This window comes from Pelobates fuscus, chromosome 5, assembly GCF_036172605.1.
Source record: "Pelobates fuscus isolate aPelFus1 chromosome 5, aPelFus1.pri, whole genome shotgun sequence".
NCBI classification, from domain to species: Eukaryota; Metazoa; Chordata; class Amphibia; order Anura; family Pelobatidae; genus Pelobates; species Pelobates fuscus.
This window is the reverse complement of record NC_086321.1, coordinates 68,458,387-68,486,321: the sequence shown is the minus strand read 5'-3', so window position 1 is coordinate 68,486,321 and position 27,935 is coordinate 68,458,387. Positions and strand designations below refer to the sequence as shown.

At 43.6% G+C, this 27,935-nt stretch overlaps 1 protein-coding gene across 1 annotated transcript in view; it reads left to right on the top strand.

Moving 5' to 3' along the window:
• Nucleotides 1-27,935, top strand: part of ADAMTS12 (ADAM metallopeptidase with thrombospondin type 1 motif 12) — a 544,067-nt gene that overhangs the window by 336,177 nt on the left and 179,955 nt on the right. Inside the window, exons 11-13 of the mRNA XM_063453964.1 lie at nucleotides 18,234-18,379; nucleotides 24,504-24,673; nucleotides 25,535-25,665. Coding sequence (XP_063310034.1) covers nucleotides 18,234-18,379; nucleotides 24,504-24,673; nucleotides 25,535-25,665 — 447 coding nt within the window. The remainder of the gene's footprint in view (nucleotides 1-18,233; nucleotides 18,380-24,503; nucleotides 24,674-25,534; nucleotides 25,666-27,935) is intronic.

The window sequence follows — 27,935 nt, the reverse complement described above, 5'->3', positions numbered from 1 at the left end:
CTTTTGCCCTAGAATAATGCCCAGTTTTCAGAAGCCACGTACCCTGAACTTGAAAAGTTCTGAGGACATAGTTGACTGGCTAACACGGGACACCCAATCTTGTACAGCCTCCGCTCGGAACCTTGACGCACCATCCTCCTCCAGCTTAGCTTCAGGCACCTCTCAAGATACCACTCACTCGCCTGCCGCCACCACCAAAACTAGCACCACAGCCGCTTTACTTGGTATGTCAGAGGAGTTATTCACACACCCGTTTGAAGAAATGAGTGATGCGCAACCATTATTGCTAGAGGATGTAGATAACAGGGATATGTCTCAGGCAGGCAGCATTAAACACATGGAGGTATGGTGTGATGATGATGATGTTGTACCCGCTGCTGCTTCCTTTTCTGAGTTGTCAGATACAAGTGAAGCGGTTGATGATGACGATGCGTCCATGGATGTCACGTGGGTGCCCGCTCGGCAAGAAGAAGAACAGGGCGAAAGTTCAGATGGGGAGACAGAGAGGAGGAGGAGACGAGTTGGAAGCAGGGGGGGGTCGTCGCAAGGAGCTAGTGGCACAGTCAGACAGCATGCATCGGCACCCGGGGTCAGCCCGACAGCACGTTAATCAACGCATGCTGTGTCCACCACCAGAATGCCGTCATTGCAGAGCTCAGCAGTGTGGCATTTTTTTTGTGTGTCTGCCTCGGACAACAGCGATGCCATTTGCAACCTGTGCCAAAGGAAACTGAGTCGTGGGAGGTCCAACACCCACCTAGGTACAACTGCTTTGCATCGGCACATGATCTCACATCACAAACGCCTATGGGATCAACACATGAGTACAAGCAGCACGCCTACTCTAAGTCGCCATCCTCCTCCTGGTCTAACATCTTCAGCCACGTCAACCACTGCTGTCCTTCTTGCCCCCTCTCAACCATCCGCCACTCCGTCTCCCGCCTTGAGCAGTTCCCGCTCATCTGCCCACAGTCATGTGTCTGTCAAGGACATGTTTGAGCGTAAGAAGCCAATGTCACCAAGTCACCCCCTTGCCCAGCGTCTGACAGCTGGCTTGTCTGAACTATTAGCCCGCCAGCTTTTACCATACAATCTGGTTGAGTCTGAGGCGTTCAAAAAATTTGTAGCTATTGGGACACCGCAGTGGAAGGTACCCGGCCGGAATTTCTTTTCACAAAAGGCAATCCCCAACTTGTACTCGATTGTGCAAAAGGAAGTCATGGCATGTCTGGCACACAGTGTTGGGGCAAGGGTCCATCTGACCACTGATACCTGGTCTGCAAAGCATGGTCAGGGCAGGTATATCACCTACACTGCGCATTGGGTAAACCTGCTGACGGCTGACAAGCAAGGAATGCGTGGCATTGCAGAGGAGTTGGTGACACCGCCACGAATTGCAGGCAGTCCTGCTGCCACCTCCTCTACTCCTCCTACTCCATCCTCTTCCATAACCTCCTCGGCTGAGTCCTCTTGTGCTGCTGCGTCTTGCTCCACATCAACGGCACCCCCCCAGCTCCCCAGGTACTATTCCACATCCCGGATACGGCAGTGTCACGCCGTCTTGGGTTTGACTTGCTTGAAAGCAGAGAGTCACACCGGACAAGCACTCCTGTCCGCCCTGAACGCACAGGTGGAAAAGTGGCTGACTCCGCAGCAACTGGATATCGGCAAAGTGGTGTGTGACAACGAAAAAAATTTGATAGCGGCATTGAAGTTGGGCAAGTTGACACATGTGCCGTGCATGGCACATGTGTGTAATCTGATCGTACAACGCTTTGTGCATAAGTACACAGGCTTACAGGACGTCCTGAAGCAGGCCAGGAAGGTGTGTGGCCATTTCAGGCGTTCCTACACGGCGATGGCTCACTTTGCCGATATCCAGCGGCGAAACAACATGCCAGTGAGGCGCTTGATTTGCGACAGCCCTACACGTTGGAATTCAACACTCCTAATGTTCGACTGCCTGCTCCAACAAGAAAAAGCTGTTAATGAATATTTGTATGACCGGGGTGCTAGGACAGCCTCTGGGGAGCTGGGAATTTTTTTGCCACGATACTGGACGCTCATGCGCAATGCCTGTAGGCTCATGCGTCCTTTTGAGGAGGTGACAAACCTAGTCAGTCGCAACGAAGGCACCATCAGCGACATCATACCATTTGTTTTCTTCCTGGAGCGTGCCCTGCAAAGAGTGCTGGATCAGGCTGTAGATGAGCGTGAAGAGGAAGAGGAAGAGTTGTGGTCACCATCACCACCAGAAACAGCCTTATCAGCATCGCTTGCTGGACCTGCGGCAACGCTGGAAGAGGATTGTGAGGAAGTGGAGGATTGTAGCTTTGAGGAGGAGGAGGAGGAGCAAGACCAAACACAACAGGCATCCCAGGGTGCTCGTTGTCACCTATCTGGTACCCGTGGTGTTGTACGTGGCTGGGGGGAAGAACATACCTTCAATGACATCAGTGAGGAGGAGGAACGGGAAATGAGTAGCTCGGCATCCAACCTTGTGCAAATGGGGTCTTTCATGCTGTCCTGCCTGTTGAGGCACCCTCGTATAAAAAGGCTGAAGGAGAACGACCTGTACTGGGTGTCCACGCTACTAGACCCCCGGTATAAGCAGAAAGTGGCGGAAATGTTACCGAATTACAACAAGTCGGAAAGGATGCAGCATTTGCAAAATAAATTAAAAGTATGCTTTACACAGCGTATAAGGGTGATGTCACAGCACAACGGGAATCTAACAGGGGGAGAGGTGGAAGTCATCCTCCTCCTCCTCCTCCCATGACCACGCCGGCAAGGACAGGACGCTTTAAAGACGTGTTGTTGATGGAGGACATGCGGACCTTTTTAAGTCCTATGCATCGCCACAGCCCTTCGGGATCCACCCTCAGAGAGCGACTCGACCGACAGGTAGCAGACTACCTCGCCTTAACTGCAGATATCGACACTCTGAGGAGCGATGAACCCCTTGACTACTGGGTGTGCAGGCTTGACCTGTGGCCTGAGCTATCCCAATTTGCGATAGAACTTCTGGCCTGCCCCGCTTCAAGTGTCCTGTCAGAAAGGACCTTCAGTGCAGCAGGAGGTATTGTCACTGAGAAGAGAAGTCGCCTAGGTCAAAAAAGTCTAGATTACCTCACCTTTATTAAGATGAATGAGGGATGGATCCCGAAGGGACTGACACTGGGCGATACATTCGATTAAAAAAGGCCTGATGAGATGAGCTGCCTTGGGCTAAAAATGGTCCACACGCTGCTGTATTTTAGCTCTGAATGACGTTTGACTTGCGTGACTTATCCGCCACCAACTAGGGTTCAAGCCGCCATGTTTTAGGGCACTTTCTGCCTGTGAAACAAACATCAATTTTTCTGGCCGCTGCTACAGCAGCGCCTGCAACAATACCAAATTTTTCAGGCATGTGTACATGCCTAATTTTTAGGCCCACTGGTGCAGCACTGTGGCTTCAAAAACCAAACAAAAAAAAAATCCTCCAAGATGGCACCAATATACCAGTGGTCTAAGCATCTTCCCACCTTGGCCTAAAAAGGGGAGGTGATTCAACAATTAAAAATCTCTGCCATTTACACGTCCACTGATAGGAGACGCGGAAGGTATTAAACTGATCAGAACAATACTAAACTCACCACTCCTATCTGGTGGCACATTAGCTTGCCCGCGCAGTGAACCAAATTTCAAGTAAGAGGACCGACCAAGCATCTTCTTCCATCTCCCTGTTACATAAATCAATGCCATATCCATAGAAATTGTAGAGAATATCCAGGATAGTTTTACAGGGCCAAATCATGTCGCCTGTTGAAAGAGGTGACCTTGCTCGGGTCCCAGGTGTGCGGTTCCTAAAATGGGTGCCATATACATGTCCTCTGATAGGAGACGCGGAAGGTATTAAACTGATATGAACAATACTAAACTCACCACTCCTATCTGGTGGCACATTAGCTTGCCCGCGCAGTGCCCCAAATTTCAAGTAAGAGGACCGACCAAGCATCTTCTTCCATCTCCCTGTTACATAAATCAATCCCATATCCATAGAAATTGTAGAGAATATCCAGGATAGTTTTACAGGGCCAAATCATGTCGCCTGTTGAAAGAGGTGACCTTGCTCGGGTCCCAGGTGTGCGGTTCCTAAAATGGCTGCCATATACACGTCCACTGATAGGAGACGCGGAAGGTATTAAACTGATATGAACATTTACTAAACTCACCACTCCAAGTGCTGTTATTTATTTAATTTTTTTGTGGTGAGGCTTTACAGGACAGAGTGCTACTCCACGGGACATGTTAACTCACGGGCAGCTGGCTCATCAAGGAACCAGAGCAGCTTGAACGAGGTGACCTTGCTCGGGTCCCAGGTGTGCGGTTCCTAAAATGGCTGCCATATACACGTCCACTGATAGGAGACGCGGAAGGTATTAAACTGATATGAACAATACTCCACTCCTATCAGTAGGTCCGTCCCATTGTGATTTATGCCCCCCACCCACCGCGCAGGGATGGGGGCCGGGGGGGAGGAAAGTAGGCCCCCCCATTGTGATTTATGGCCCCCACCCACCGCGCAGGGGTGGGGGCCGAGGGGGGGAGGACAGTAGGTCCCCCCATTGTGATTTATGGCCCCCACCCACCGCGCAGGGGTTGGGGAGGACAGTAGCTCCCCCCAGTGTGTATCATGGGCTTTGAGGACAGGTGTCAATCCATACCTGCCAATTGACCCTATGTAGGGGTAACAGTCCCTATTCTGCTCTGTGTCAGTGTGTATCATGGTCTCTGTGGACGGGGAACAGTCTCTATTCTGCTCTGTGTCAGTGTGTATCATGGTCTCTGTGGACGGGGAACAGTCTCTATTCTGCTCTGTGTCAGTGTGTATCATGGTCTCTGTGGACGGGGAACAGTCTCTATTCTGCTCTGTGTCAGTGTGTATCATGGACTCTGTGGACAGGGAACAGTCTCTATTCTGCTCTGTGTCAGTGTGTATCATGGTCTCTGTGGACGGGGAACAGTCTCTATTCTGCTCTGTGTCAGTGTGTATCAGGGGCTTTGAGGACAGGTGTCAATCCATACCTGCCAAGTGACCCTATGTAGGGGGAACAGTCCCTATTCTGCTCTGTGTCAGTGTGTATCATGGTCTCTGTGGACGGGGAACAGTCTCTATTCTGCTCTGTGTCAGTGTGTATCATGGTCTCTGTGGACGGTGAACAGTCTCTGTTCTGCTCTGTGTCAGTGTGTATCATGGTCTCTGTGGACGGGGAACAGTCTCTATTCTGCTCTGTGTCAGTGTGTATCATGGACTCTGTGGACAGGGAACAGTCTCTATTCTGCTCTGTGTCAGTGTGTATCATGGACTCTGTGGACAGGGAACAGTCTCTATTCTGCTCTGTGTCAGTGTGTATCAGGGGCTTTGAGGACAGGTGTCAATCCATACCTGCCAAGTGACCCTATGTAGGGGGAACAGTCCCTATTCTGCTCTGTGTCAGTGTGTATCATGGTCTATGTGGACGGGGAACAGTCTCTATTCTGCTCTGTGTCAGTGTGTATCATGGACTCTGTGGATGTAACGGATCCACTGGCACCCCGACTGAGTACCTCCGTTAATGGATGCTCCTAGTGCTTCCTGAGGACTCCAAGCACTCTGGCAGACACCACAATCACCGAATCCGAGAAACCTTTTAAATTCTCCCAAGCATATGAATGCTGTAGACCATTGAATAGGAACCATACGAATAGGCTTGTACTCCTAGCAGTCAAACTGGAACAGCATACAATAAATCCTTCCCCCAATAATGAGACGACACTTCACTTTGAGGGTAAAACAGGAACTCTGGACTGTCTCATCCAGCCTGGCTTTTATTACAATAATACACATACAGGCCACACCCAGGGGGAGGCATAAAATAACCAATCACATACATGGTTCAGCCCACACATCCCCTCCCCTCAGATAACATTAAACCCAATTATCCGGTACACTTTTCCAGCCAAGTTCTGGATGTACCCCAAAACCAGGGGGTACACCTTTAAATCCAGCATCGCTGGGTAGCCCTTATTCAGGGGGAGAACATATTCAAAATTCAAGTCATTCGGATGAACGGTTCGGGAGATATGGGGTTCCAAAGATTTGACCGACCGCATGGGTAAAGTATCCGAAAACAGTTCCATGCATTTTGGCCCTGCGGTCGGTCACAAACAAGGGAATGAAAACAGACGAATTGCCTGTGTTATAGAGCCTGGAGAGGGTTTGAATGAATTCCCTTGTTTGTGGGGTTCTTTCTACCGAACGGCGGGTCATTCGGTAGTTTCTATACGAATTTCTGGAAGTATGGAGGTCTCAGCGGTGTTTGCCTAGTCAAGTGTCCGATTTTAGTTCCAGACACTCGACGGCAAAACACCGCTGTTCGGTAGTTTAAGATGGCCGCCGCCACGTGTTTGTTTCCCGAATGGTGGCCACCCAGAGGACAAAGAATACATTACACTGATTGCCAATTACCCGTTTGCAACATTGTTGCAAACTGTAATTGGAGACACACTTATTCCTGGGTGGTCTGGTTGTTCGGTAGTTTCACTCAATATAATGAATGGAGTGATTCTACCGAACAATCAGATGAATGCTGCATACATATCCCAGGTTAAACTCAACACATAAATACATATGTAATATTAAAGGCAGTATACTGGAATATGCTCCACAGTCTTAAAGGGACAGTAGTCCCAAAAGTCCCAATATGTCCATCGCTGATTTTAAAGGGCCAGTAGCAGCAATATAAAGTACAATATGCCCCAAATAACCCAGGGGCCATAGTCAGCAGGTAGGAGGCTAGCAAACAGGCTTCTCCAGGGCCCAGTGGCGAGGTTGGTTTCGCCACACTTCTCCCCTTTTCCAAACAGACTAACAGGGTACCTGACCTCTTGCCGGTCAGTGCCCTTGTTAGTCCAGCAGCCCACCCACAAAACAGAAACAGCAGTACAGCCCACCCACAATAAATGGTTACTACACCTGAGTAAGGGAAAAACTTGTCCAGGTGCCTCACCACGGCTGTGTGGGGGACTGGTAGGCCGTTTTGGTGGGTTGCTGAGTGGGAAGAGACCAGCGGTACTCTGCCCTGATGCCAGCACTACCACGGGAGTAGTCTGGTTGGAGCCTGGTTGCTGGTGACCGACTGTCTCCCCTTTAGCTGCGCAGCTCTGCTGTTGGTGGGGGAGACCGACTGTCTCCCCTTTGGCTAAGCAGCCTTGTTGCTGGGGGACAGGACTGACTGTCCTTACACCCTGTGCTGTAGGTGCAGAGACCACAGTCCCATCTGCACAGTTGTGGGGCTTACAGTCTCCCCCTGGTACATTAAGCTGCCGCTGGGGAGAGGTGGTAGCCAGCTCCTATCCCATTAGAACAGTCTGCCGCTGGGGAGAGGAGGTAACAATCTCCTCTCCCAGGCATACTTCCAATCTTTGTGGAGGGAGACCGACTGTCTCTCCTCCCAATGCAGTGTCCTGCTGCTGGGGAACGGAGACTGGGCTCTCTATTCCCAAAAAATCACGCTGCTGCTGGGGGGTAGGACCAACTACCTCTGCCCCCTGTAACTCAGCCTGCCGCCGGGGAGGGAGGACGCTGCTCTCCTCTCCCTGCACTTCACACTGCCTTCCCGGCATATCACTCTGCTGCTGGGGGGTAGGACCAACTACCTCTGCCCCCTGTAACTCAGCCTGCCGCTGGGGAATGGAGACTGGGCTCCCAATTCCCAACAAATCACACTGCCGCTGGGGAGTGGAGACTGGGCTCCCAATTCCCAATAAATCACGCTGCTGCTGGGGGGTAGGACCCACTACCTCTGCCCCCTGTAACTCGGGCGCAGAGACCACGGCCCCATCTGCGCTGGTGTGGGGCTTACTGTCTCCCCTTGGTGTGCTAAGCTGCCGCTGGGGAGAGGGGGTAACAAACTCCTCTCCCTTACACACCTTCAGCCGCTGGGGAGAGGGGATAACAGGTTCCTCTCCCTGAACCGTAGACTGCCGCTGGGGAGGAAGGACGACCCCTTCAGCTCTCTTTTTGTCTAAATCTGCTAGACCCTGCAGATACGCTGCCGCTGCTTTCCTTATGCTCTGTATGTATTTCTCCTCCGGGGGTTCTGGTCCAAAGAAAGCCAGCATCATTTTCAACACAGCGTCAAACCTCTCTTGACTGTAACTGGGCGCCATGCTTGCCCTGCTGCAGTTGCTTCTTTTGTGGATAGGGACGCTGTACGGGTACTAGCGTTGCCCTCCCTTTGTAATCTAAACGAACTGTGTCTCCGAGCTGCTTTACCTCACACTAGGACGCCATCCCACCGCTGCCACCAATGTAACGGATCCACTGGCACCCCGACTGAGTACCTCCGTTAATGGATGCTCCTAGTGCTTCCTGAGGACTCCAAGCACTCTGGCAGACACCACAATCACCAAATCCTGAGAAACCTTTTAAATTCTCCCAAGCATATGAATGCTGTAGACCATTAAATAGGAACCATACGAATAGGCTTGTACTCCTAGCAGTCAAACTGGAACAGCATACAATAAATCCTTCCCCCAATAATGAGACAACACTTCACTTTGAGGGTAAAACAGGAACTCTGGACTGTCTCATCCAGCCTGGCTTTTATTACAATAATACACATACAGGCCACACCCAGGGGGAGGCATAAAATAACCAATCACATACATGGTTCAGCCCACACATCCCCTCCCCTCAGATAACATTAAACCCAATTATCCGGTACACTTTTCCAGCCAAGTTCTGGATGTACCCCAAAACCAGGGGGTACACCTTTAAATCCAGCATCGCTGGATAGCCCTTATTCAGGGGGACAACATATTCAAAATTCAAGTCATTCGGATGAACGGTTCGGGAGATATGGGGTTCCAAAGATTTGACCGACCGCATGGGTAAAGTATCCGAAAACAGTTCCATGCATTTTGGCCCTGCGGTCGGTCACAAACAAGGGAATGAAAACAGACGAATTGCCTGTGTTATAGAGCCTGGAGAGGGTTTGAATGAATTCCCTTGTTTGTGGGGTTCTTTCTACCGAACGGCGGGTCATTCGGTAGTTTCTATACGAATTTCTGGAAGTATGGAGGTCTCAGCGGTGTTTGCCTAGTCAAGTGTACGATTTTAGTTCCAGACACTCGACGGCAAAACACCGCTGTTCGGTAGTTTAAGATGGCCGCTGCCACGTGTTTGTTTCCCGAATGGCGGCCACCCAGAGGACAAAGAATACATTACACTGATTGCCAATTACCCGTTTGCAACATTGTTGCAAACTGTAATTGGAGACACATTATTCCTGGGTGGTCTGGTTGTTCGGTAGTTTCACTCAATATAATGAATGGAGTGATTCTACCGAACAATCAGATGAATGCTGCATACATATCCCAGGTTAAACTCAACACATAAATACATATGTAATATTAAAGGCAGTATACTGGAATATGCTCCACAGTCTTAAAGGGACAGTAGTCCCAATATGTCCATCGCTGATTTTAAAGGGCCAGTAGCAGCAATATAAAGTACAATATGCCCCAAATAACCCAGGGGCCATAGTCAGCAGGTAGGAGGCTAGCAAACAGGCTTCTCGAGGGCCCAGTGGCGAGGTTGGTTTCGCCACAGTGGACAGGGAACAGTCTCTATTCTGCTCTGTGTCAGTGTGTATCAGGGGCTTTGAGGACAGGTGTCAATCCATACCTGCCAAGTGACCCTATGTAGGGGGAACAGTCCCTATTCTGCTCTGTGTCAGTGTGTATCATGGTCTCTGTGGACGGGGAACAGTCTCTATTCTGCTCTGTGTCAGTGTGTATCATGGTCTCTGTGGACGGGGAACAGTCTCTATTCTGCTCTGTGTCAGTGTGTATCATCGTCTCTGTGGACAGGGAACAGTCTCTATTCTGCTCTGTGTCAGTGTGTATCAGGGGTTTTGAGGACAGGTGTCAATCCATATCTGCCAAGTGACCCTATGTAGGGGGAACAGTCCCTATTCTGCTCTGTGTCAGTGTGTATCAGGGGTTTTGAGGACAGGTGTCAATCCATATCTGCCAAGTGACCCTATGTAGGAGGAACAGTCCCTATTCTGCTCTGTGTCAGTGTGTATCAGGGGTTTTGAGGACAGGTGTCAATCCATATCTGCCAAGTGACCCTATGTAGGGGGAACAGTCCCTATTCTGCTCTGTGTCAGTGTGTATCAGGGGTTTTGAGGACAGGTGTCAATCCATATCTGCCAAGTGACCCTATGTAGGGGGAACAGTCTCTATTCTGCTCTGTGTCAGTGTGTATCAGGGATCATTAGGATAGGTGTCAATCCATATCTGCCAAGTGACCCTATGTAGGGGGAACAGTCCCTATTCTGCTCTGTGTCAGTGTGTATCAGGGATTTGACTATCTTTATTCAGATTCAAAAATTACAATTCCAGGAAAAATTTAACAAACATTTACAAGAACATGTTATGCACATCATAGAAACAACATAAAACTATTTAAAGCCACAAACTTAAGACAAAAAATACGTACACACAATGTGTAAGGGTTTGAAAGAATATTCTGAATCCTTACATGTTTACTTTATCGTTTGTTTGATTTTTTGTGAACCATATATAAACTACAAGCAGCGTGAAAACTATAAAAACTCAAGTGGCCATGCTGATCAAATTAAATAGTATGCTTTACACAGCGTATAAGGGTGATGTCACAGCACAACGGGAATGTAACAGGGGAAGAGGTGAAAGTCATCCTCCCCCTCCCACGACCCCGCCATATCTGCCAAGTGACCCTATGTAGGGGTAACAGTCTCTATTCTGCTCTGTGTCAGTGTGTATCATGGTCTCTGAGGACGGGGAACAGTCTCTATTCTGCTCTGTGTCAGTGTGTATCAGGGGCTTTGAGGACAGGTGTCAATGTTAGGTGATTTCTGCCCTTTATGGATTAAAAGCAGACTCTGCATCAACTGTGCAATTTTCCATGGGAGTTTTGCCATGGATCCCCCTCCGGCATGCCACAGTCCAGGTGTTAGTCCCCTTGAAACAACTTTTCCATCACTTTTGTGGCCAGAAAGAGTCCCTGTTGGTTTTAAAATTTGCCTGCCCATTGAAGTCAATGGCGGTTCGCGCGGTTCGCCGGTTCGCGAACATTCGCGGAAGTTCGCGTTCGCCGTTCGACAACACTAACCATAAATAATTATTTCAATCTTGAACCCCAAAGCCAGCCCCGTGCCTTAATTTGTCATGCACATTATCCAGATCTAGTCATGTAAGCCATAAATGTTTCAATCGGGAGCTCAGTTATTCTCATGTAAGTTCATGTAACCAGGTTCAAAAAACACACTGCTGTCGAGGCCTGAGGAATTCATTTGAATAACTCATTAAATTGTCCTTATCTCCCACCATGCATTTGTGCAGTCTTTCATGTAATTAAAAATTATATAGAAAGTTAATTATTTGCCTTCAGACTATGAAAATAGAAACCAAGCTTTAATATGGTATACATGGTATAGAAAATGTAACATTGGTTACTGCTAAAATAGTCATGTTAATGGATATGAAGTAACAATATGATACACAGAAACAATAGGTATCTCAAATGTGCATACATTTTTACACCTGAACGAATTATAAATAGAAATAAAACAAGTCATAAATAAATTTAAATGTGTGTAGATGGATCAATGGACGGACAGACAGACAGACGGATGGATGGATAGACAGACAAATACACACAGAGTGTGTATTTACTTTAAGAGTTAAAATATTTGTTAACTGATAAAATGCACTTTCTTAGAAAAAACAAAATGTTAAGTTTCCGTTGGCTCCCCTGAGCTAACCCATGCAGTTCATGGATGCCTCATGGCTAAGAGTCTCACTTGTGTCCTTTCAACCAGTGAACTAAGTCCTGCACTGCCAAATCATCAGTTAGTGCTCCTCAGTATATTAGCTAAATATTATATGAGCTAAATTCACAGAGCCTCTGGCTAGAGAGAAGGTGATAATAGGTGCCTAATGTATCCAAGCTAAGTTGACAAATTGTTCTTAAAGCAGGCTGTAGTGGCTATGGTGCTTGAAGTGTTTCTCTAATCTGAAAGCCATCTGAAATTTTGATAATTAACAAGAATGTTTGCTTCATCTAAGTGTTGCTTCTAAGTGTGTGTGGTTGGAGATATTCTGGAGAGTTTTACAGAAGCTTCAACTGTCTAAGATTTGTGCTAAGAGTTTTCTTTTTTACTGTTACAGGTAAGATTCATCTGTAGGAAAAGGTTACTGATTGCACAAGGTTTGATTTCCTGTTGGTAATTATAAGGCATTTGATTTGATTAGTTAGCTACCTGCTATTGATTGCTGTTTAAATTAGCTATTGTTTGCAAATAAGCAGAGGCCTACCCAGGTGTTAAACATTCCTAGTGGGTGGTGATTTTAGGAGTATATAAGGGTTGTTGTCATTAGCTTGGCTAATATAGCTTGGTTGCTTCATCTAAGTGTTGCTTCTAAGTGTGTGTGGTTGGAGATATTCTGGAGAGTGTTGCTTCTAAGTGTGTGGTTGGAGATATTCTGGAGAGTGTTGCTTCTAAGTGTGTGTGGTTGGAGATATTCTGGAGAGTGTTGCTTCTAAGTGTGTGGTTGGAGATATTCTGGAGAGTGTTGCTTCTAAGTGTGTGTGGTTGGAGATATTCTGGAGATAACCTGGAGGTAATCTGAGGTATTCAGGAGGATAAATAAAAAGTTAAGATTTGTTTGATTTAAATTATTCACCTCATTGGAAAAGCAGAGTTAGTTCAATGTTATATTTGCTATGCATTTGTTTCACGTTCCACTTTTTGGAAGTTTGGTTGTTGTCTAATCTGTAGACAGTTCTCTATCTTGCGGCAGGAGATTGTATTTTTAAAGTCTGAGATTTGTAAATTATCTGGTAAACAAACTCAGGCTGGACCTGCTGCAAACCCACTGCCGCAGAGACATAATAGGAATGGCAGATGGATCACTGTAGGATCTGGTAGACTTAGAGTTGTGGATAAAAGGCATATTGCACAGTCTGTTGCTCTACATAATTAATTTTCTGCACTTTCAGAGTGTAATGGTGTTATGGAGACAGGCACTGAGGCTAGTGGTGTTGTGGAGAGAGGCACTGAGGCTAGTGGTGTTGTGGAGAGAAGCACTGAGGCTAGTGGTGTTGTGGAGAAAGGCACTGAGGCAAGTGGTGTTGTGGAGATAGGCACTGCGGCTAGTGGTGTTGTGCAGAGAGGCACTGAGGCTAGTGGTGTTGTGCAGAGAGGCACTGAGGCTAGTGATGTTGTGGAGAGATGCACGGAGGCTAGTGGTGTTGTTGAGAGATGCACGGAGGCTAGTGGTGTTGTGGAGAGAGGCACTGAGGCTAGTGGTGTTGTGGAGAGAGGCACTGAGGCTAGTGGTGTTGTGCAGAGAGGCACTGAGGCTAGTGGTGTTGTGGAGAGAGGCACTGAGGCTAGTGGTGTTGTGGAGAGAAGCACTGAGGCTAGTGGTGTTGTGGAGAAAGGCACTGAGGCAAGTGGTGTTGTGGAGAGAGGCACTGCGGCTAGTGGTGTTGTGCAGAGAGGCACTGAGGCTAGTGGTGTTGTGCAGAGAGGCACTGAGGCTAGTGGTGTTGTGGAGAGAGGCACTGAGGCTAGTGGTGTTGTGGAGAGAGGCACTGAGGCTAGTGGTGTTGTGGAGAGAGGCACTGAGGCTAGTGGTGTTGTGGAGAGAGGCACTGAGGCTAGTGGTGTTGTGCAGAGAGGCACTGAGGCTAGTGGTGTTGTGCAGAGAGGCACTGAGGCTAGTGGTGTTGTGGAGAGAGGCACTGAGGCTAGTGATGTTGTGGAGAGAGGCTTGGAGACTATGGTGAGGCCTAATAGAAAGCAGTTGTTGTTGGGGGATTCCATCATAAGAGGTGTGGAGATGGACAATGGTGGTCTTGTGAGGTGTCTTCCTGGAGCTACTGCTCACAGAGACAGGAGACGTATCTGTAATATTGTTAAGCGAGCAAAGCAGGAAAGGGAATTGGATGTACTTGTCCATCTAGGGACAAATGACTTGGCTTGCAATGAGGTTTCAGAGGTTAAGGAAGTTTTTAGTGTTTTTGCCAATGATATACGGCAGGTTGCTTCCACACTGTCATTCTCTGAAGTTCTGCCTGTGCATAACACTCAGAACGACAGAAGAGGCTAAGCAAGTTATAAGAGCTTTCAAATCACACACAGAAGAGAAAATAGCACAGTCAGTAAAAAATGGGGACAAAACTTTTTTTAGATACATAAATGAGAAAAGAAAAGTAAAACAAGGATTAGTTAGATTAAAAACAAAAGAAGGAAGGTATGTAGAAGATGATAAAGGTCTAGCTGACTGCCTCAATGAATATTTTTGTTCGGTATTTACAGATGAAAATGAAGGAGAGGGACCTCAGTTAAGAAAAAGGATAAATGAGTTATTTATTACACGTGAGTTTACAGAGGAAGAGGTTCTATTTCAACTGTCAAAAGTAAAGACAAATAAGTCAATGGGACCTGATGGAATACACCCAAAGCTATTAAAAGAGCTTAGTGGTGTACTAGCAAAACCATTAACAGATTTATTTAACCAATCATTGATAACAGGAGTAGTCCCAGAAGATTGGAAGTTGGCGAATGTTGTGCCCATTCACAAGAAAGTTAATAGGGAGGAGTCGGGCAACTATAGGCCAGTAAGCCTTACTTCAGTAGTGGGGAAAGTGATGGAAACCATGTTAAAGGATAGGATTGTTGAACATCTAAAAACACATGGATTTCAAGATCAGAGACAACATGGGTTTACTTCAGGGAGATCATGCCAAACTAATCTTATTGATTTTTTTGATTTGGTAACTAAAATTATAGATCAGGGTGGTGCAGTAGACATTGCTTACCTAGATTTCAGTAAGGCTTTTGACACTGTTGCACATAAAAGGCTTATCAATAAACTGCAATCTTTAAGTTTGGATTCCAATATTGTTGAATGGGTGAGGCAGTGGCTGAGTGACAGGCAACAGAGGGTTGTAGTCAATGGAGTATATTCGAAGCTTGGGCTTGTCACCAGTGGGGTACCTCAGGGATCTGTACTTGGACCCATTCTCTTTAACATTTTTATTAGTGATATTGCAGAAGGTCTTGATGGTAAGGTATGTCTTTTTGCTGATGATACTAAGATATGCAACAGGGTTGATGTTCCAGGAGGGATAAGCCAAATGGCTAATGATTTAGGTAAATTAGAAAAATGGTCAGAGTTGTGGCAACTGACATTTAATGTGGATAAGTGCAAGATAATGCATCTTGGATGTAAAAACCTAAGGGCAGAGTACAGAATATTTGATAGAGTCCAAACCTCAACATCTGAGGAAAGGGATTTCGTGGTGATTATTTCTGATGACTTAAAGGTAGGCAGACAATGTAACCGAGCAGCAGGAAATGCTAGCAGAATGCTTGGTTGTATAGGAAGAGGTATTAGCAGTAGAAAGAGGGAAGTGCTCATGCCATTGTTCAGAACACTAGTGAGACCTCACTTGGAGTATTGTACGCACTACTGGAGACCGTATCTTCAGAAGGATATTGATACCTTAGAGAGAGTTCAGAGAAGGGCTACTAAACTGGTTCATGGATTGCAGGATAAAACTTACTAGGAAAGGTTAAAGGATCTTAACATGTATAGCTTGGAGGAAAGACGAGACAGGGGGGATATCATAGAAACATTTAAATACATAAAGGGAATCAACACAGTAAAGGAGGAGACTATATTTAAAAGAAGAGAAACTACCACAACAAGAGGATATAATCTTAAATTAGAGGGACAAAGGTTTAAAAATAATACCAGGAAGTATTACTTTACTGAGAGGGTAGTGGATGCATGGAATAGCCTTCCATCTGAAGTGGTAGAGGTTAACACAGTAAAGGAGTTTAAGCATGTGTGGGATAGGCATAAGGCTATCCTAACTATAAGATAAGGCCAGGGACTAATGAAATTATTTAGAAAATTGGGCAGGCTAGATGGGCCGAATGGTTCTTATCTGCCGTCACATTCTATGTTTCTATGTTTCTATGTAATTTTTCATAACACAAGGGGTTTTATTGACTAAACTCTGAACTTTAATGATTTGGAAAACTCCCCCCAATCAGTTCCAGTCACAGCTTGGCTGCATTAGCCTAAATTTATCAGTTTGTTTTTCAATTCCCTATAATTTCTGTTTAGTAAATTAAATCCTATGGAGATTGTTTTACAGAGAAATATACAGAACTAACAATAGGAAATGTTTTTTAGGACAATTAATACCCAGCACTGTTTATTTTATGAACAAGTAACGATAAAAAAGACAGTTAAAGACAATGGACAGTACTTTTTAAACTCGGAATTGCCCAACTATTTTCCAAACGGCAAATTTATAAATCACTAATTTACATTCCAGCGTTTACACTCCACTTGGTATTTCTTAAAGAAATATGAATTCCTAACCTTAGAGTTTTATACTAATGAGCTAGATTATTGCATTTTCTTTAAAAAGGCAGCATTTGCAGCAGAATTATATTAAGCTGTTGTGGCTCTGGTGCTTAGAATGTCCCTTTAATAAATATTTACTAGGAAACATAGGTAAGTTGTAGCTGTATGTGTTATATTATCATTCATACACAAAGAAAAAAAACTATATTTTTTTAAAATGTTTTATTTAAATATTTTTATTAGTTTTATCACAAAGTATATAAAATTAATTTACATAAAAAATACTTTACAATAATATTACTTTGAAACATAATACAAAAGTACAAAGACAACAAACGACAAAGACAACAAACGACAAAGACAACGGACAGTTTATCAATTTACAATGTATGAGTACTTATAATAACCCAAACTGGGTTATAAACTATTCCCTTTATTAGTCTTCATCGATTATTCACTTCCAAGTTCATACCCCTTTTTCCCCTTTTCCTATTCTTATCACAGTCGGCTGCCCCTAACCCTAGACGGCATTAAACCCCAAAATATGGGGAAGCCCTATGAAATATACCTATTTTGAATGCTAAGGATTGGGACACTCTAAATACAGGAGAAAGAGAAGGAGTAAAAAGAGTCGTACAAAAAATTATAACTATAAAAGAAGAAGAGCCCCCAAAAACCCAGAAATACCCATACTTCAACATCCACACACATACCATATACGTTATACCGAGATTCCTTGGGGAGGTGGGCCGACAAGGGGGAATAACTATAAAGAATTTATATTATCATTCATAAACAAAGAAAAAAAACTGTATTCTTCATTACCAATTAGTGGTCAGATGGAAGATTTAAAAAAGTAACCTGAAGATATTATTTTAGGATATATTTATTAATTTAAAATTAGCGCTAGTTACATTCACAAACTCAAGCTGCATGGGACGAATGTGTTGTTGACAATTTTATTTTTTTTATACTTGTTCCAGAATGTGGAAATGGTAAAGATCAAACATTCTACTCATGCCTTAATTTACTATTCTGTGTGGTACAGTTAAAGAGCTATTTGTGGAACATTAAATAACTAGTTATTGGTGTGCCATTCTCCATCATTGGAGGCCAACAATTTCAGCCACAGCTGCTATGGACATAGTGAAAGGTAACACAAGCTTAAAATATCGAAGCTTAAACAACCTTCAGTGTTCCAAATGCTGAGGGCTATGATTCTTTGTGTGGTGAGCAAGTTTTTTTGTTTTTACTTGCGCAAACTAAAATACCTGTGGTAAAACTAGCCCAGGCTAGTTACTAACGCTACAGTTGCTCAGCCAATAATAGTTAACATAACAGTGCAAAATTAGATCACCAAAGCTTTTGACAATACTAGCCAATGTTCTCTGGGGGAAATGACTAAATTATATAATGCTCGATTATACATCATCAATAGATCTATAGAAAATCTAGACATTACTCAAATATTACAGCACACAAGGCATGGAATATAGATATAAACTATAAATCTACTTGACTTTCATTTGCTTTAGGCATATGTATGAAGGAAAAAATAGCTTTGTCTCATTTATGATCTTCTTATAAATCAGCTCAAAGCAGAACATAAAAGGTAACAATAGTTTTTATTATGTGCATACATCAAAATAGACTGGGAAATAAAGGTGAGGAATCATGTGTTTATGCTCCTCAATATGTGTTTGATTCAATTTTTTAAACCTCTTACAAAACAAATAAATTAAAATGTTATTCTTTTTTTTTTCCAGTGGTGTTTCAATGGTAAATGTATTGTTGTAGGAAAACAGCCGGAAACTATAAATGGAGGATGGAGTGCATGGAGCTCTTGGTCTCATTGCACAAGAACATGCGGAGCTGGAATACAGAGCGCAGAAAGGAAATGTAATAGCCCTGTGTGAGTATAGCACCAACACATCTCATGTCACTCATAAACAGATGCTCAGACATCAACGTGAAAGTAAATAAAATCATGTGATATAAAGAATTCATAATGCTGAATTTGTGTTTTATAATCATTAAATAATGCAATCTTAGGATTCTATAAGCATTTATATACCTTTAGTCCTTCAGGATTGTTACTTATAGAAACATAGAATGTGACGGCAGATAAGAACCAATCGACCCATCTAGTCTGCCCAGTTTTCTAAATACTTTCATTAGTCCCTGGCCTTATCTTATAGTTAGGATAGCCTTATGCCTATCCCACACATGCTTAAACTCCTTTACTGTGTTAACCTCTACCTCTTCAGATGGAAGGCTATTCCATGCATCCATTACCCTCTCAGTAAAGTAAGTCGTTGAGGAGCCAACTCGTAAAGAGGCCATACTAGATTTAGTGTTAACAAATGGAGATTTGGTATCAGATATTACTGTAGGTGAAAGTTTAGGATCATGTGATCATCAGTCAGTGTGGTTTAATATAAGAACAGTGACTGAGTCAAACCACACAAAAACAAAAGTTTTAGACTTTAGAAAAACAGACTTTTCTAAAATTAGAATATGTGTAAAGGAGTCATTATCAGACTGGAGCAATTTAAATGGAGTCTAAAATAAATTAGATTATTTAAAAGTTGCACTACTGAAGGCAACAGAAAATTGCATTAGGCTTGTCAGTAAAAGCAAAAAATTCAAGAAACCACTGTGGTACTCCGCAGATGTGGCTAAAATAGTAAAAAACAAAAAGTTAGCATTTAGTAATTATAAAAAAAAAAACAGAGTGAGGAAGACATAATGACCTATAAGATTAGGCAGAAAGAGGCTAAGCAAGTTATAAGAGTTTCCAAATCACACACAGAAGAGAAAATATCACAGTCAGTAAAAAAGGGGGACAAAACTTTTTTTAGATACATAAATGAGAAAAGAAAAGTAAAACAAGGATTAGTTAGATTAAAAACAAAAGAAGGAAGGTATGTAGATGAGGATAAAGGTCTAGCTGACTGCCTCAATGAATATTTTTGTTCGGTATTTACGGATGAAAATGAAGGAAAGGGACCTCAGTTAAGAAAAAGGATAAATGAGTCATTTATTACACGTGAGTTTACAGAGGAAGAGGTTCTATTTCAACTGTCAAAAGTAAAGACAAGTAAGTCAATGGGACCTGATGGAATACACCCAAAGCTATTAAAATAGCTTAGTGGTGTACTAGCAAAACCATTAACAGATTTATTTAACCAATCATTGTTAACAGGAGTAGTCCCAGAAGATTGGAAGTGAGCGAATGTTGTGCCCATTCACAAGAAAGGTAATAGGGAGGAGTCGGGCAACTATAGGCCAGTAAGCCTTACTTCAGTAGTGGGGAAACTGATGGAAACCATGTTAAAGGATAGGATTGTTGAACATCTAAAAACACATGGATTTCAATATCAGAGACAACATGGGTTTACTTCAGGGAGATCATGCCAAACAAAAACTACCACGACAAGAGGATATAGTCTTAAATTAGAGGGGAAAAGGTTTAAAAATAATATCAGGAAGTATTACTTTACTGAGAGGGTAGTGGATGCATGGAATAGCCTTCCAGCAGAAGTGGTAGAGTAAAGGAGTAAAGGAGTTAAAGCATGCGTGGGCTAGGCATATGGCTATCCTAACTATAAGATAAGGCCAGGGACTAATGGAAGTATTTAGAAAATTTGGGCAGACTAGATGGGCCAAATGGTTCTTATCTGCCGTCACATACTATGTTTCTATGAAAAGACCTATATTTATATTGGACAACTGCATATGCATAAATGTGTGTATGTGCATATTTCTGCTCTGCTTGTAATGTATTGTGTTCGTTTTGTGTGAATCTGTGAGTATAGTGAGTGTACGCAACTCTGTAAACGCAAGCAGAGTCAGACATAGTGATATAAATGGTTAGGGGGATTCTATGAAAAGACATATATTTATATTGGACAACTGCATATGCATAAATGTGTGTATGTGCATATTTCTGCTCTGCTTGTAATGTATTGTGTTCGTTTTGTGTGAATCTGTCGGTATAGTGAGTGTACACAACTCTGTAAACGCAAGCAGAGTCAGACATAGTGATATAAATGGTTAGGGATTCGGTTAGATAGGGGTTAATGTTAGAGTTAGATTACATAAGGTTTTTACTGTTAAGAAGATTAACAGCTTGCATGTGGCTAAGGTTGTAGTATAAAAGTTGTTTATGATTATTTGGCTTACGGCTAAAGTTGGATTACATTTAGCATTTGGGTACATGAGGTGATTCATTTTTAAATGGAGTTAGAACATAGGATTAAAGTAAAGGGTTTCTTTTCAGGCTTAGACTTTGAGCGCTGAAGGGCTATTTACAAAGTTCTCACCCACCTATGTCTTTAGTACACCAGCCATATTGTGTATTCAGTAGACCAGCCACGTAGTGATGATATTAGAGCTGCAGGAGTTGTTATACAGTGTGTGTCATTCAGACCATTCCTGCTCCACCTGTAATGCATCTTCTGTGTGAGAGGTTATTAGCGAGATGGAAATGGACTCCTTCCTCTTCCTGTTCAGTCTCACACAAATACACTGGAGGAGCTGGGACGGCACTGAATTGTACACCCACTATAACTGTTCCTGCAGCCCTGCTATTTAGTCTGTCTAGTCAACAGATGGCAATGGCTAAATCTCCAGGTATGTATCTCTCCCCACTAGCCTATTTAAGCTTAAAAAGATACATCATATGTGCTGTAAACAGGTGCCCCCTAGTGGTCAGGCACATGTAGGCAGGTGCCTACTCTGCCTAATCCAGCCAATGCAAATACATATCTAAGGGGTTTACTCATTAAACACCAAATTGTAAGAAAATTTAGGCTAATATAGACAACTGCTATAGATGTGTTGAACTTTTTTTTTTTCAAAAACAGCACTAATTACCCAATATAGATATTATGTGACATCCACCAGTAGTTATACTTAATTGATGTTTCTGGTGTATGGGTGTTTAGATAGCTGATATTTTTATACATTTTAATACATTCATTTGTGCCATATACCTGCTGAAGTCCTCATATATCATTGGTGAAAGTCATCAGAACGGGTAGTGTAGTTCAGTCTCCTATGTCATCAGGGGAGGAACCTTTTACATGTTGGTAAATCTACACTTCCTGTGAGTGCAGTCTTATGCAAAGTTATATTGTTTAAATTGTATCGCACTATAGTTTGTTTTCTTTTTCTATTTCTAGCTGTATCCACATACTATTGGTTACATACTTATTACCTAATATTTCCGTTTAGTTTTCAATTCACTATACTTTGCTGTTTAATTACCGTATTTATCGGCGTATAACACGCACTTTTTCCCCCTGAAAATAGGGGGAAAATCGTGGGTGCGTGTTATACGCCGATATCCCATAATTACTTACCTGTCCTGAAGCGTGGGCCGGCTTCACAGCGCGCACCGCGGTACAGGAACTTTAATTTAAGGTTCCGGTTTCCGGCGGGACTGAAAGGAAGTGTGCACAATAGTGTGCACACTTCCTTTCAGTCCCGCCGGAAACCGGAACCTTAAATTAAAGTTCCTGTACCGCGGTGCGCGCTGTGAACCCGGCCCACGCTTCAGGACAGGTAAGTAATTATGGGAGGGGAGGAAAGTACACTATGGGAGGGGAGGGGAGGGGGAGGAAAGTACACTATGGGATGGGAGGGGAGGGGAGGGGGAGGAAAGTACACTATGGGAGGGGAGGGGGAGGAAAGTACACTATGGGAGGGGAGGGGAGGGGAGGGGAGGGGGAGGAAAGTACACTATGGGAGGGGAGGGGAGGGGAGGGGAGGGGGAGGAAAGTACACTAGGGGAGGGGAGGGGAGGGGGAGGAAAGTACACTAGGGGAGGGGAGGGGAGGGGGAGGAAAGTACACTATGGGAGGGGAGGGGGAGGAAAGTACACTATGGGAGGGGAGGGGGGGAAGTACACTATGGGAGGGGAGGGGGAGGAAAGTACACTATGGGAGGGGAGGGGGAGGAAAGTACACTATGGGAGGGCAGGGGGAGGAAAGTACACTATGGGAGGGCAGGGGGAGGAAAGTACACTATGGGAGGGCAGGGGGAGGAAAGTACACTATGGGAGGGGAGGGGGAGGAAAGTACACTATGGGAGGGGAGGGGGAGGAAAGTACACTATGGGAGGGGAGGGGGAGGAAAGTACACTGTGGGAGGGGAGGGGGAGGAAAGTACACGAGGGGAGGGGGAGGAAAGTACACTGTGGGAGGGGAGGGGGAGGAAAGTACACTGTGGGAGGGGAGGGGGAGGAAAGTACACTGTGGGAGGGGAGGGGGAGGAAAGTACACTGTGGGAGGGGAGGGGGAGGAAAGTACACTGTGGGAGGGGAGGGGGAGGAAAGTACACTGTGGGAGGGGAGGGGGAGGAAAGTACACTGTGGGAGGGGAGGGGGAGGAAGAATAGTATGGGAGGGGAGGGGGGAGAATAGTTTGGGAGGGGAGGGGGGGAGAATAGTATGGGAGGGGAGGGGAGAATAGTATGGGAGGGGAGGGGGGGGAGAATAGTATGGGAGGGGAGGGGGGGGAGAATAGTATGGGAGGGGAGGGGGGGGAGAATAGTATGGGAGGGGGGGGGGGGAATAGTATGGGAGGGGAGGGGGGGAGAATAGTATGGGAGGGGAATGGGGGGGAGAATAGTATGGGAGGGGAGGGGGGGAGAATAGTATGGGAGGGGAGGGGGGGGAGAATAGTATGGGAGGGGAGGGGGGGGAGAATAGTATGGGAGGGGAGGGGGGGGGAATAGTATGGGAGGGGAGGGGGGGGGAGAATAGTATGGGAGGGGAGGGGGGGAGAATAGTATGGGAGGGGAGGGGGGGAGAATAGTATGGGAGGGGAGGGGGGGGAGAATAGTATGGGAGGGGAGGGGGGGGAGAATAGTATGGGAGGGGAGGGGGGGGAGAATAGTATGGGAGGGGAGGGGGTGAGAATAGTATGGGAGGGGAGGGGGGGGAGAATAGTATGGGAGGGGAGGGGGGGAGAATAGTATGGGAGGGGAGGGGGGGAGAATAGTATGGGAGGGGAGGGGGGGAGAATAGTATGGGAGGGGAGGGGGGAGAATAGTATGGGAGGGGAGGGGGGGGGAGAATAGTATGGGAGGGGAGGGGGGGGAGAATAGTTTGGGAGGGGAGGGGGGGGAGAATAGTATAGGAGGGGAGGGGAGAATAGTATGGGAGGGGAGGGGGGGGGAATAGTATGGGAGGGGAGGGGGGGGGAGAATAGTATGGGAGGGGAGGGGGGGGAGAATAGTTTGGGAGGGGAGGGGGGGGAGAATAGTATAGGAGGGGAGGGGAGAATAGTATGGGAGGGGAGGGGGGGGAGAATAGTATGGGAGGGGAGGGGGGGGGAGAATAGTATGGGAGGGGAGAATACTATGGGAGGGGAGAATACTATGGGAGGGGAGGGGAGGGGAGAATACTATGGGAGGGGGGGGGAGGGGAGAATACTATGGGAGGAGGGGGGAAATTTCCTGGAATTTCTTTCTAAAAATGAGGTGCGTGTTATACGCCTGTGCGTGTTATACGCCGATAAATACGGTAATAAATTCCTATTTTTCACAACATATAATGACATGTAACAAGATCTTGAGAATATACTTTTTTACTGCATATGTACATAATAAACTCCCGGACATGCTTTCTTTAAATTCACTGCCTACCAGCGAGAACCCTTGCAAGCACTAACTCTAAATATTTTATGAAAAAGGCAATCCAGACAATATTTCACAAGCCTCAGCCGTTGAAATCTCTGACATATAAACTAAACTTGAACAGCCTTAAGTTATTTAAACAAAACAAGTTCACAGACCTTGCAATAACTGAACTATATATCAGAGCATTGAGGCGTTAAGGTGCAATAAAAAAAATTAGGCTGTCATTTGTTTTATTATTTTGCAAAGTAACTTGAAAAGAAGAAGAACTAAGATATAATTGTAAACTGCCTACTCTGATTCTATAAAAGGAATGTAAGATGCTTTTTCTTTTCTTTGTGAAGTTGCATAATTTGAACTATGTTATGTTTTAAATGAAGTCTTGTTCCTCAGGCCAAAATATGGAGGAAAGTACTGTACTGGAGAAAGAAAAAGATACAGAATTTGTAAAATATTCCCATGCCCTAAGGATACTCCATCCTTCCGTCAGATGCAATGCAGTGAATTTGATACTGTACCATACAAAAATGAACTGTATCAGTGGATTCCTCTGTATAATACAGGTATGTCATTAATAAAATAACATGTTGAGCTGACTAATGGTTTAGAACAGGGCTAGGTAACCTTTGGCTTGCCAGATGCTTTTGACTGCATCTTTCGTAATGCTCTTACAGTCATAATGCTGACAAAGCATCAGGGCAAATGTAGCCCACAACATTTTGAGTGCCAAAGTTTGCCTACCCTTAGTTTAGATGATATAACTCAGTACTTAGATAAAAGCAATTTCTTAGTAGAGATAGTGATCAGAATTAAAATGCACTTGGTATACAAATTGCAAACACACACGCACATACAAACACAGATGCCTACCTATAGGATAATTACGATAGAAGGAAACAATTAATTTTAGAGAGTATGTTTTAGTCTTGTAAGAATGCTGTCTAATCAGCATCTTGATATGCCACACCTGTGAGGTGGATTATCTCAGCAAAGGAGAAGTGCTCACTAACACAGATTTAGACAGATTTGTGAACAATATTTGAAAGAAATAGGCCTTTTGTGTACATAGAAAAAGTCTTAGATCTTTAAATTCAGCTCATGAAAAATGGGGGCAAAAACAAAAGTGTTGCATTTATACATTTTGTTCAGTGTATGTATAATCAACATATTACTTCATTTTACTATATATATATAAGATGTGCGTAATAACATTTAGCAGATAAATTGATATTTAGATGCACAGCTAAAATAGAAAATAAATTAGTAAACTGCATTAGTATTTAAATTTGTTAAATTGAAAATTATTTAACTAATCATATACTATCACTCACAATTAATCCCACAATTTCTGATTAAACATGAAACCTTAATTGAAATTATTTGCTACAAATAACATACTAAAAATGTATTTATATTTCATGCAGCTAATCCGTGCGAACTCAACTGCAAGCCCGTGGGTGCTAACTTTGCTGATAAGTTGCTGGACTCAGTAATTGATGGTACTCCGTGCTTTGAAGAAAACAGTAGAGACGTCTGTATTAATGGCATGTGTAAGGTATTTCATGTGTTTCACTTACTTAAATGTGATGCTGCTCTTTGATTGCTGCTCTGTGATGTTTCATTCCTTGACTATATACATTACAGAACAAGTTTCAGAAAACATGAAAGCATCATTTCCATTTTAGATACCCTTTTGTAGAATTAGGTGTTCTGTGATATCCCTTTTATGATATACCTAACCAACATCTGACTTGATGCAAGAAACTGATGTAATTCCTTTTAATATTTGGCAAGCCACTTTTATCTCTGTGCTGCTTATAAGGGGGGTCCTGTAATACCTCTATGATCGGAGTAGTCATGTGTTCTCTTTATAATTATTTTATGATTATATTATCTCTATTTAGAACCCATGTACCATTCCTATGAACGTGACAAGGTGTTTTTTATATCTCTTGAATTATTATGTGTAAATCAGGGAATAGCTTTTTAATTACAAAAAATACAAATTATCTAGAAAATAATATAGCGTTAACTAGAATGCTGTCTAATTGAACCCAGTGTTAATGTTAATATTGTGGTGTGCAGGTGATGTAACCATTTTGGATTGAGTCCCCATTAGTTACCAAGATTTCCAGGAACACTTAAAAAAAGACTAAGTATTGATAGTGCTCTCCTCACTGTAGTCTACAGATATGATCAATAAATGCTATGCATGCATGTAAAAATGACCTATGCAATACTGCCTATAATTGTAACGGTATATGAACACTAATCAAAGAAAATATTGTATGTTTCTCTAACTAACTGCCTGCTACCATAAGCTCTCAAGAGCAACTTCATATACCCAAGTATCCAATCACACCAGCATTTTTGTGTCCCTTATTCTATGCCACTTATCACATGCCCCCTCCTCCCCTGCCTTTTATTTGATGTCTTTTACTTTCAAATCTTGTCCCTTCTTCCAGTTATAAATGTTTTATTACAATTATGTTCTATGACTCATTACATTTCTCCTTATCAGCTGCTCATTTAATGCAATTATATCATGGCCCATGGTACCTTTCCTCTATATACTTAGCAAACACTAATCATTCTCACCTAAACCAACCATCAACATAATGAATCAAGTCATCCATATCATCATGATCATCCCAATAGACCATTCATATCATTGCCCACAAGTTATGCATATCAACCTCACATCCATGTTGTCCTAATATAAGCAGCCACGTTTGAGTTAAAGTAGCAGCTCCCTACATAGGGACCATGTACTTTGATTGGAGGAGAACTTTCCTAAAACAAGCATGGGTCCTGTAGCATATGACATTAATGGTAGAGTTTAACTTGTATAAGTAACCAGCTGTGCTCTTACAAGGGTCAAACAAAATGTGCCATATTATCTGTGCTGGTGTTGACTCGATATAACTACGTAAAATGAGTTTGAATGTAAGATGTATAGAGAAAAGTAGATCACCTGCAAAATATGTATGGGACACGGTTCCTTACTCATAACTATCTGCAATCTTGGACTTTTTATCACAGCTGAAAACTGTAGAGGCATTTGATTAGATTAGGACAATAGAGAGAGTTCTAGAAATACAAATCTACTAAAAGACTATTCCAAAGTCCAAAAGGTTCTATTTGTGAAATCGCATCTTATAAAACCCGATCTATTGCAAGAAAAATCAAAAACAAAAACAGAAACACTCATTAATATTGAAATATACAGACAAATCAAGGTAAGCATTGCATAACACGAAACAAAACCAGCTGTGTTCTTTTTTTCTTCTTTGAGCCTGTAATTTATTCTGAATTATAAACAGCACAATTAATCCTTATTTTCAAGGTAGTTATTTTCTCTTTTAATTGTACTGCACTGTCCCTAAGAAAGCTGTATGCATTACTGAATAGGATTTTTGCAGATCCCACTTTTAATCTATATGTTTAATCCCTCTCATTATACTTTTCACTGTGGAAAAATAATTTTGTACCTGTGAGAAAACTGCCTAATCACATCCAATCATGAGGACTTTATATGAGCCAGCTCATTTATCCACGTCAGGTTTAATCGTGTGATCAGTGAATTTAATTGCAACCTACAGATGCCGCATGGGGTGGACATAATAATGGAAACAGCACATGCAAAAAAAGAAATTTAATGTTGAAGTAACAATAGATCATCAGAGTAACAATAACTGCTGAAAAAGAAAGCTATATGGGGCTAATTACCAATTACTAGTATGTGCCGGAATAAGGTCATTTTATGAAAGCCAGTATCCTTTCCCTTTATATTCAACTTCAGACTGTACAAGTAGCAAAAGGAAT